The following is a 10,395-nucleotide window of genomic DNA, read 5'->3' on the forward strand; positions in this document are numbered from 1 at the left end:
TCTCATTTGCGGAGATGGTCAGCATGCAAATCTCACTCGCTCAGAGTCGAATGCCGCCCACAAAGGCTCCGAAAAGGAGCCGGGCAACTGTACAGTCCCAGTTCAGCCTCAGTACCTCCGAAAAATATGGTGAGATGACATACTACCGTGTCTCACGGTCTTCATCCGCGGGACCGGCATATCGTGATCGCCTGATGCCGACGTACGGAGTCTCGACAGCCTTGACAGAAATAGGAAACGTCCTGACATCGATAGGACGCGCTGAAGACAACAGTCCCTGCAAGAAGAATGATATCAGTCAACTTTGTGCCGTGATGACGGCTGTTGTTGCCCAATGGATGTGTGATAAACCCTCTAGTACATGGCCAAGATGCGCCTTGTACAGGACGCACGACCCTCTTGTGCCAAAGGGCTGCGAATGACTCACCTTGAAATGAATCATACTTCGATTCCCTGGAAGCTTATCACATTCGCATATTGAACTATCCACTTACAGGAAGATTTTGACTTTCATTAGGCGACCACCATTCACACGTCGCGCATCGTCGTCGTATAGACATCAGAAGTCAGGGCTTCCGACGAATACCCGAGGTCGATGCAGGACTGCCTTTCAGCAGCCCATGTTTCACCTAAACTGCACAAACTAAGGAGCACGGATCGAGTGAGTAGGTGAAAGTCCTCGTGAACCCAAAATGGTCGGCGGGAATATCCTCGCCGTATGGATAGACCGACCGCGGGAGGAGAGCGCATATACAAGCAATTACTCGGAGAAAGAACCGACGTCACCAAAAAATAGGTACGATGTGGGTCTCAAAGCATAGACCAGACTCCAGCAATTAAACGGCAGGAGATCGCAAGGACAGGCCGCCAGTACGACGTCCAGTGCCATTGGTCGCTTCAGGAATCGCAGGAAACGCCATCGCGATGACCCATCCAAGGTACTTGGAACGGACCCTAGTGCGAAGCGAGGTATTAAGCCATGGTGAGAACAGATGCTTGAGCAAGATAGAGAAATGCATATGCCAGCGCTCCGGGCGGAATGCTATGCCGATGGTCACAGGAGAAGGCCATGCTATACGCCGAGTTCAGCCAGTCAAGAAGATCCTCAATACCGTACCAGATGAAGCTCTGATGACAATGGGTACATAAAAAAGAGAAATTAGCTGAACGATTGCGGCAGAAAGATCCTCGCCACTGGAGGCATTTCCGGGCGCACATAGATGCATGTACCGCTATCCAAGCACCTAGAAGCGGCCGCGAGTAGCAGATCCATGGACAGTGCTCCATATATGCTATGGATTTCAGCCATTTTCGAGTCGAGAGCATCATCGAAATTATGTCTTCCGTGCCAGATCACAAGATAGCCAGCGAAACACGACGCGACTTGCCCAGCGGTACGTCCGCCGTCGACGCGTCCGTCGTGGTCATCAGCCTGATCGCGCGTCCTGTAAGCCAAAAGGAAACGGGCCAGCAGTATGAAAGAGCGGAAACACCGTACAGGTCAACGAGGACGAGATGACACGTAGAAAGGTGGCGGCAGAGGGTTAACGAGCTGGCAGTCCGACGCGATAGTCCACGGCACCCTTACTAAGCGGCGCACGTGGTTGATCTACTTAAGTAAGCGCTGTGGCTGAGCGCCAGAGCGTGAAAACAACTAGCTGCGGCACCCGTAGCCACTTCGGGGAGGTGTAAATAGTATTCGGAATTTTAATTTATCTTCATCATGGAGGTCGAAGCCCTCCCGACTCTGCTGCCGCCACCCGAGAGTCAGGACGTCGGGGCGAAGTGTGTTCTCCAAATGAGGCAAATGTAGATGCATTAGCCAATAGAATGCGATTATTAAAGCTTACATAGACATATTACTAAGCAAAAGACCGAACTACTGTCAAATACCGTAGACCCGTTTCCTCGTCGAAGACATCGCTAGCTGCCTCGATATCGTCGTCCACGATCTCCATCTTCGTCTCCTCCTTATCATGGGGGTCATCGAAGGCCTCAGTATGGTTATACACAGTGCTACGGAGCTCATCCGCATTCGATTTTCTGGCCCATTTCGGCGGCAGCACGAGAGTCGACATTGATTCGAAGGACGATATTCAGCCGTGAACGCGCGATGGTCAAGTTGAAGCTTCAAGCTTTAAGACGCGTTGCTGATCTAGGGCGATCGCTTAAATGCGTGTCGGACGATGCCGGTTTTGTAGGCGTCGCCCTCCTTTGTCCCTCAATCTGGTTCCTGTTTGGACAGCGTAATTGGGCAATGAACGGTCTTTCAGGTTCGCTCGAGTTATGGTTGGAAGCTGACTTATGGTGTCCCATTAGGATACTTGACTATGCGCAACGTACGGTCTTTGTTTAATCTTTTTAACAGGTCAAGGGCGTGATGGAGGGTCTCTCCCCATCTGTCAGGCGTATAGAGGCGCACGCTGTCTATGCACGCAATGCGTAGTGGTCCTCATAAATACTATCCGGAACTAGTCCAGCCTTACTGCGAGAGAGCGCTTGCCGCTCTGCTTCAATGGCAAGGACTAGAGACTACACGACCATGTTATTTCCACAATGTAAGTAAAGACCACAGAAATTTCTTATTCAACCTATCTCCAGATTTTCCTTGTATCCGGCTCTACCACGCATGGCCGCTACCCATTGATACCCCACATTTCATAGTACGAGACGTGCTGCCTGGCGCGAATGAATACGGAATCTCTCACCAAGAATTGGGGACCGCGGACCTCGTCCTGAGTACTTTCGGTAGCCCTGGGTTCTAGTCGTCCACGACCATGTTCCAGTCTGAGTCAGACAGCCAACATAGCGTACTATCAGAGTCGTCGTCACCGCAAATTGCGTCCGAGGATGATCTGACGCTTCTCTCTGCGGCAAATGGTTCAAACCAGGGTTTTGTGTACGACAGAGTGCTCTTGGACGCGTAACCAAGGCCTGCTGCCAGAGATACCCGAGCGAGGTCCCGTCTGGCGGGGTGATAACCCTACCAAGGCGCTCATCGGACTGGGGGGGACAGAATCACACTCAGAATCGTGAACTGCTTGGCTGCAGAAATAGGCGATGCTGAAGCGCTGGAACTTGAAAGACTGATGCAATCATTGCCACACATATGAACTCTCCAGCAGCACCGTGATACGCTTCTGTCCTCCATCGCTTTCCTTGCAGTCTTCTAGATCTCGGTCGACCTCGAGCTCGTCGAAGTTCTACTTGTCTGTGGTCATATGCTTATGATGATATATGACCGAAATACGCAGACTTCTACCAAACGGAGGAACTTGGCTCGAGCGAACGGCCGACAGCCTGTGCCTCGCGGCGCTCACCTCAGATACTGGATCAAGCCTCGAAATCACTCACGTCTTGCTGTGTCTTCCTGCACCTGAATTACTCGAGCGGACAATCATCTTGTATTTTGCTTACAAGGTTCCGGGTTGCATCTTGTAATTTCCTTGAGCGGCGGCCACGGGAACACGGTACATCAAGCTCAGGTTTGTTCTGTTATGCAAATGGGAGGTAACTGATAGCGCGACACATCTCATGATACAAGAAATACATAATGAAAGAATCTCCGTCAAACGAGGCCAATTGCCCTTCCTAGGGGTCTCCAGTATCTTCAGCATCCATCCCCACCAGACGCAGAAGCAGGACCGCACCGGCCTAGACCGCCAACAGCGCTAGTTCGACGCATTCGCGTCGGTAATATAGGGTCGCTGGAACACTCGCCCAACTACCGTGTTCGTAGGTGGACTGAATACACGGTCCGTGAATGTGCGCGTTGCTGGCGGTTCGTCACTCTCACCGCTAGGCAGTTCCCTGCTGTCGGCTGCTTCGTGGAACGCTGCGAGCGGAGGATAGTTCCGAACTCGACGAGATTCGTCGAGCTCCTCCTTTCGCTCTCCTGAATCTTCGACATTATCGTTGGCGGTGAGCAACGCCTCGTTTTCGTTCCCTGGTATTGTGGACTGCCCAGACCGCGCCTCAACAAATGCGTCTTGGTTGGTAAATTTGTGGTCTGATTCAGTCATCTATTTACCAATCTTCAGGTGAACCTCCCGTAATCTCATTATGCGATTGTATGAGATGACACACCTCATCCTCGTCTGATTCGGAGTCATCAAAGTCAAGGTCACTGTCGTCCCAGAGTTCGTCCAGGACCTCGTCCCATTCCTCCCACTCCTCATCAGAATCGTGTGGCTCATCATCTGCGGTCACAAAGGCCAGCGCAATGAGTAACCTTCTCAGATTCCTCTTCTCTTCGGGTGTCATCCGAGACTCGCAGTGAAGTTTGGCGGCCATTGGAAGTGAGACAGAGCAGAGATGACCTGGAACGTTGCAATATCGGGTGTTGTGGTCAGAGTTGAGTGTGAGTGGCGTGGCGCTTTTATCCACCACTTGTTTGCTCGCGGATGTTGCCGGTGGCTCGCTTGGGGCTGCTGGCCCATTGTAGAAGACTGACAAATATATTGCTTGAGCGGTCCATGGGAGTGCGCCGTTTCAACATTGCGGATGATCCAATATCGGGAAGTCCTCGACTCTCTTTAAGCCAACCTCGTCTTTGCTAATCATACAAGCCGAACATACAGTCACCTTGCCGGATTGCCAGCCATAAGTATTCCCGGAGCCTCGATCTCTCTCGCAATCAGACTACGGTTTCCTGCGGACGCACTATCAACTTCTGACCACTGACTCGGCCTTCTTCCATCTTGCCACTATGCCGTTCAAGCCGCCCGGAATCACCTTCACCGGGTTCGGCTGCGACAGCGCGTTCGCGTACAAGTCAGCATACCACGCAGAGCAAGGTCACTCGGACGCTTACCTTGATATCCCCCTTGACGAGCAGATCGGGCAGCGCGGCGAACAAGCTCGCCACTGCCTTCTCATTACCCGCACGTGGATGAAGCCCATAATGTAGAAGGCCCTCTTATGGGACTCCCGATCGGCGCGGATCGTCGGGGGAAGGGTGAGGACGAGAGTCCCTCCCGGCGCCAGCAGGTCGTACGCCGTTTGCTGCGAGTCGTTCACGCTCACTGCATCGAAAATGATCTCCAGCTGTGCGATCATTACCGCCGACACGGCCGAACGGAGGGCCTCCGCTTGGAGGCTCCTGTCGATCACATGCGTTGCGCCGAGGGACTTGAGGAGGGACTCGTTGTGCGGCGACGCCGTGACTATGATGGGGGAGAAGCCTGAGAGCGTCGCAAATTGGATGACTATAGATATGGCGTGAGATAGATATATTCTGAATTTTGGATTAGTAGCGTAACTCACCAAGCTGCCCCACGGAGGAAGACCCTCCAGAGATGAAAATAGGTTTTCCAGAGTACTTACCACGTCCGCCCGCCTCCCAAGGAGGGGTCAGGCCGGCGCTTCCAGGGCCTGCTTCATTCACCTCACCGTAGAGTCCGAAGGCGGCAGCTATGGTAGCGCTGGGCAGAGACGCCGCTTCATCAAGCGACAGCTGAGAAGGGACCTGACAGCAAGGCGACTCAGCAATCATTCCAACCCACAGGGAATCTCCATGTATAGGGTGTACCTTGGCGCTGAAGTCTGCTACTGTGAGCGCATATTGCTGATATCCGGCGCTGTCTTGGGTGTAACTTCCTTGAGACATCCTATGAGGTAATAGCATTTCAAGAGAGAATCTAGAAATAAAGGGACAAACATCCTACACTCTATCTCCTTTGGCGAAACGGGCAACCCTCTCGCCGATGTCTACCACCGTGCCTGCGAGATCTGCTCCGAGAACAGCAGGATAGTTCTCCACAAAACCCGGGAGCCCTTGCTAGATCTTCCATTCCAGTGGATTGAGGGCGGCAGCCTCGATCTTGACGAGCAGATCCCCTGGGCCCGGGGACGGTATTGGTTTATCTGCCAATACCAGCGGGCCGCGAGGCTCTTGGAGGAAAAGTGCTTTCTGTGAGGACATGTCTGTGGTTAGATGGTGGAGGTCGTTCATGGAAGTAGGCAAGTCTTTAGAGTCCGCTGGTCCACCTACTAGGAGAGCACTATACGCATCTCCGCTACGGTCGGCGTGAGCGTCTCCGCAGCTATACGCACCTTCACCAAAATCAGTGTACACGTCCTCGTAGAAGTCAGCAGGATCCGTCTCCGCGCAGGTCAGTGTACAGTGTCAGTCGCTGCAGTCGTCAGCATCCTCCGCAGGGATTAGCACCCGTAACGGTTGACGTGCCTGCACTGGATTAGACATTATTGAACAGCCCGGTCGCGCAAGTAGTCTGGGTCTCGGGTTTCAACGTACACTCCTCCCTCGATGCCGCCTTTTCAACGAGCTAACGTGTCCTTTGATTAGCTAGTACGAAAGCACCTCACCTTACTCAGGAGAGTGATGAGGGCGAAGGTATGCCGATATATCGCTCTTTATGCGACCATGACGTCGGCGTATGGCTGGACGCAGTATGTGACTGGCTCTTCTGGTCTGATGCAGTTGTTTTTGCTGGTCGTCCGACGTCGATGCCCTTTGACTGCCGCGTCCGTTACTACTCCCTGTAACTGATTCCTGATATTACCGCCTCCCTGAATTGATGGCAGCTATATCTCGTCGAGAAAGTGCAGCTTGACACAGATGCGCAGTGTTCATTACAGTAGGTACCTGTACGAAGGGAAGGCTCACATTTCCTTTGCATTACAGGGTTTTACCAGGCGGTCCGACGCGACGGTCCCATGGGACCTGAATTGTCCACGGTCACCTCGTTCGGACTGACGCCGTTATTTGCGGCCATTTGTCTCTGTGGCTGATGCCCTCAGATGCGAGGTATCCGTTCGCAAACCTGCGCCAAACGCTATTTATTCCTAATATTCCTCTCTTCTGTATTGTATATTAATGCCATTCAAGCGACCAGCACCGCCTACGCACGAGTCCTCTTCGAATACCGTTCTTCCAACATCCAAACGATTCGAAACTGCGCGCGGCCAAGAGTCTGATGCTTTGAAGGACATCAAGATCCATATAGTGGACGCGAAGCTCGACGGAAGCACTGTTGGGGAGCTATATCGACTCGTAGAGAGTGCTGGAGGGGAGCTATGCACCGATGTTGGGGGATCGGAGGTTGTTGTAACGTGTATCGGGATGAAGAAGCGGCTGCAGAGACACCTGGACTGGGAAGTTGCTGTACGTCCCCGTATTCGTATGATATTCGAGGAATTCACGCTGAATATTGCAATCTGCGCAAAGAAAGAAAAGGCTATAGTGACGCCCGAGTGGGTACGGGACTCTGTCAGCCGAGGGGAAGCCCAGCCATGCGGGGACTACGCCGCTTTGGAGGACTTGCACGACGAGACGGTGAAGAACTGCCCCGACGGGGATCGCGAAAGCAGCACTGAGCCTGAAGACAACGAGGCTGATTCTTCAAGACAGTCAGAGCCGTCGCAGACTCAGCTTCCATCCCCGCCGTCTTCGCCATCATCAGACGCCGGTGGTACTGCGAAGCGCCTCTCGAAGGTGTCCTTGAAGGAGAAATCTGCGTCGCACCATCCCAAGAAGCCTGTGTCATCGGCTGGCACTCAGTCTACTGCTTCGCGCGCCTCGACCGTGAATGTGCCGGCTTACCTCCTTCCTCCTGACCCCCCGATACCGACGAACCTGGCGAAGCTAAGTTACAAGTCGAGGTATGCGTGCTGCAGACCGTCGCCGCTGGTGTGTCCCAACCAAGGACTCTGTAACGTGAGCGACTATGTGGACCCTGTGGTGGTGGTGACTTGATGACCCGCATGCGCAGGAGCTCAATATCATTAGGAAGAGCCGGGAGGTCGAGGGTGAGGATCGGAGCGCTCTTAGCTACGAACGGGCCATATCTGTGAGTCTTTGACGTTGCCTACACGTGCCGGAGCTTACTCAACGTGGTCCTGTCTGTTTCAATAGATCATCAAGGGTGGGTTGACTAAATGAACCCCTGTACATGGTTACAGGACCTGATAGCGCTGTGTGCCCCCTTAGCATACCCGAACCGGATCACTTCCCTTGCACAAGTTAAAGACCTACCTTATATTGGCGAGAAGATAACAGGACTCGTGAGTTTTCGCTGAAGAAGGAGGCACGTCAGTGCTGATCCAACGTTCAGGTCGAAGAATACCTGAACACGGACCAGATATCCGAGGCCCGTTCCATCCTTGAGTCCGAGCGCTACAAAAGCCTCACCGCCTTCACCTCCATCTACGGTATCGGCCCGAACACCGCGCGTAAGCTGTACGCCCGCGGGCTGCGGACCATCAGGGACTTGGAGGTGTGGTACGGCGTCCGCCCGCCGGAGGGCGAGGAGGACGACGAGGGTGTGTATGAGCAGCAGCTGGAGCGCCGCATTATATCCGTCGAGGGACAGAGTAGGTGGAGGGGACGCGGGAGGAATGAAGGTGCGGAGGTGGAGGACGATAGCTGGATTAAGATTGCGCTTGGATTGAGGGAGGAGTTAGATATCAAGTACGTTCGTGGTAACTTATTGAACGTTCGCGCTGACCCCTGTGCGCCGTGCATCAGGATTCCGAGAGACGAGGTAGAGGAGCTTGGACGGGTTGTGGGGAGGGAGCTGGAGCAAGTGCAGCCCGGCTGCGTGTTTACGATCGTTGGCGGGTACGTGGGGTGGTCGCTTTCGTATTTAAGTAGACGGCTAATGACCAGCAGATATCGACGCGGAAAGCCAATGAGCAACGACGTGGATATCGTGTTCACGCACCCCGAGGTCGACAAGGTCAAAGGCCTCTGCGGACGGTTTGTAAACCGGTTGTATGAGCGAGGTACGTCTCAGATGTTCTCTCGTGCTCGCGTACCATGGTTGAAAGACAATATAGGATTAGTCTCCCATGTGATGCGTAGGTTCTTACGTCGTTCCGAGATCACCTTGCCCTGACATTTGCGAAGACCTGTCTGGGTTTCACGCTCACAACGCGTTGCGCACCACGCACTGGGATTCCCTGGAGAAGGCGCTGACGGTGTTCACGCTGCCAGAAGACTCGCCCTTCGCCCGGGACTTTCCGGAGGGGAAAGGAGGGGAGGTAAAGAGGCGCGGTGTGCGGAGGAGGCTGGATCTGATCTTTGCGATGCCGGAGGTATATTGGACTGCGGTGATTGGCTGGTAAGTTTGCAGGGTCTGATGCATGAAGGGATGGGCAGCTTATATCAACCAGGACGGGGTCGATAATGTTCCAGCGGGATTTGAGGCAGTGGGCGACGGATAAGAAGTGAGTGTTCCTTCGTGCGTCTGCTGCTGAGCTGACCTCGACGTTGATGCAGGGGTTACAAGTTTGATAGCTCTGGCATGTGAGCGTCCTTCCATATCATAGTTGAAGTAGTGATACTTATCCTATGGTATAGAACCCGACGCAGGGATTCGAAGCAGCTGTTCCCGAAGACGGAGAAGGATGTGTTTGATCTGTTCGAGCTCGAGTGGGTGGACCCGACTTGGAGGAATGCGGATGTGTGAATGGTCCCCTATGTGGTGGTTGTGATACTATTCTTGTATTAGAGTGTATCTGCTGGAGTATATACCACAGCTCGCTAATCCTGGATTAGCCGATCCTTATGCAAATTTGCACTGCGTTTGTGGTGCGTTGGGGCCTCCCGCTATGCAAAATTGCGTCAGCGACTAATCCAGAAAATCGCTGGTATATACTCCAGCAGATACACTCTATTGCCCCGTTGTAGCGCTAGATTCTTGTCTGTATTGTAGTCTGTACCATTATAATGTACTGTTTACGAGCGATCTTGACACCAAAGAGTGAGCCGTGAACGCTCTCTGCTCTGACCTCGCCTACTTGTCTCGTCGCGTTCGTGATGGGGGTCAGACCGGTCAAGTTCGACCCGTCAAGGTCCTCCACACTGGGCGTAGGATATATCTTCGTTAGTTTACGGGTTCCATTCAAGGGTCGCGGGCGTGGTTCCCGTGGATCTCCGGGCTACGTAGAGAATTACTGCGAAGGCTTCGCTATTGTATACCCGTAAGCCTTAAGCTTCCTCCCTGCACTCCAGTTGAGGGTTGGTAGGCTTTATGAGGTGGAATCTCCAGAATGCACAAGATCCTGCCTAAGTATACTGAGTACTGATACTGGGCCTGACTTTACTGGGCCTGGGATCGCGGACTCGGTTGTTATGAGTTGTGGCATTTCTTCGTTGCATCCAGTCCTTCCATAGATATAGAAAACTTTCCTGCAAGTTATTCTTGCTCGGTGGGTCCTTGTGAGCGCAAGCCGGCCGCATGACCGTGGACGTAAGGCCGTAAGCGGGCAAACAGCCACAATTCAAACAAGCGACGCGTATCGACAGGGAGATGGGCATCGATAATAATATCCCTCTTTCTCCTGTTCCACTCCCTGCCCTGCTCGAGATATGAGGCCTTCCTCTTTTTTCTACGTCTCTGGCCAGCATCGACACTCCGAAAGGTCGTCTAG

General features: G+C 53.2%; 3 protein-coding genes across 3 annotated transcripts; 1 reads left to right on the forward strand and 2 right to left on the reverse strand.

Annotated features, from left to right (window-relative positions):
* Positions 1–3,671: 3,671 nt before the first annotated feature.
* GLOTRDRAFT_129419 (uncharacterized protein) lies at positions 3,672–4,293 on the reverse strand (the record flags this gene model as incomplete). Its single annotated transcript, XM_007868100.1, has 2 exons — positions 3,672–4,022; positions 4,087–4,293. 2 exons carry the CDS (start codon positions 4,291–4,293, stop codon positions 3,672–3,674), a joined length of 558 nt encoding a protein of 185 aa, XP_007866291.1.
* A 372-nt stretch (positions 4,294–4,665) lies between these two features.
* On the reverse strand, positions 4,666–5,608 carry GLOTRDRAFT_129420 (NAD P-binding protein; the record flags this gene model as incomplete). The annotated part of the gene is made up of 5 exons (XM_007868101.1): positions 4,666–4,749; positions 4,814–4,825; positions 4,888–5,207; positions 5,266–5,467; positions 5,531–5,608. 5 exons carry the CDS (start codon positions 5,606–5,608, stop codon positions 4,666–4,668), a joined length of 696 nt encoding a protein of 231 aa, XP_007866292.1.
* A 1,167-nt stretch (positions 5,609–6,775) lies between these two features.
* On the forward strand, positions 6,776–9,564 carry GLOTRDRAFT_76422 (Nucleotidyltransferase). The gene is made up of 13 exons (XM_007868102.1): positions 6,776–7,126; positions 7,190–7,678; positions 7,734–7,811; positions 7,877–7,886; positions 7,952–8,025; positions 8,076–8,431; positions 8,489–8,581; positions 8,633–8,745; positions 8,800–8,820; positions 8,870–9,083; positions 9,136–9,189; positions 9,242–9,268; positions 9,323–9,564. The coding sequence occupies exons 1-13, from the start codon at positions 6,839–6,841 to the stop codon at positions 9,429–9,431; spliced, it is 1,926 nt and encodes a 641-aa protein (XP_007866293.1). The 5' UTR covers positions 6,776–6,838; the 3' UTR covers positions 9,432–9,564.
* The last annotated feature ends 831 nt before the right edge of the window (positions 9,565–10,395 follow it).

This window comes from Gloeophyllum trabeum (assembly GCF_000344685.1).
Source record: "Gloeophyllum trabeum ATCC 11539 unplaced genomic scaffold GLOTRscaffold_00007, whole genome shotgun sequence".
Lineage (NCBI taxonomy): Eukaryota > Fungi > Basidiomycota > Agaricomycetes > Gloeophyllales > Gloeophyllaceae > Gloeophyllum > Gloeophyllum trabeum.

What these genes read in the sequence shown, in the direction of transcription:
- GLOTRDRAFT_76422 (XM_007868102.1), top strand. Translation starts at nt 6,839, where the DNA reads ATGCCATTCAAGCGACCAGCACCGCCTACGCACGAGTCCTCTTCGAAT. An exon ending in GTGTTTACGATCGTTGGCGG is followed by an intron (nt 8,582 to 8,632) that starts GTACGTGGGGTG and finishes AATGACCAGCAG; the next exon opens with ATATCGACGCGGAAAGCCAA. An exon ending in AAACCGGTTGTATGAGCGAG is followed by an intron (nt 8,746 to 8,799) that starts GTACGTCTCAGA and finishes AAGACAATATAG; the next exon opens with GATTAGTCTCCCATGTGATG.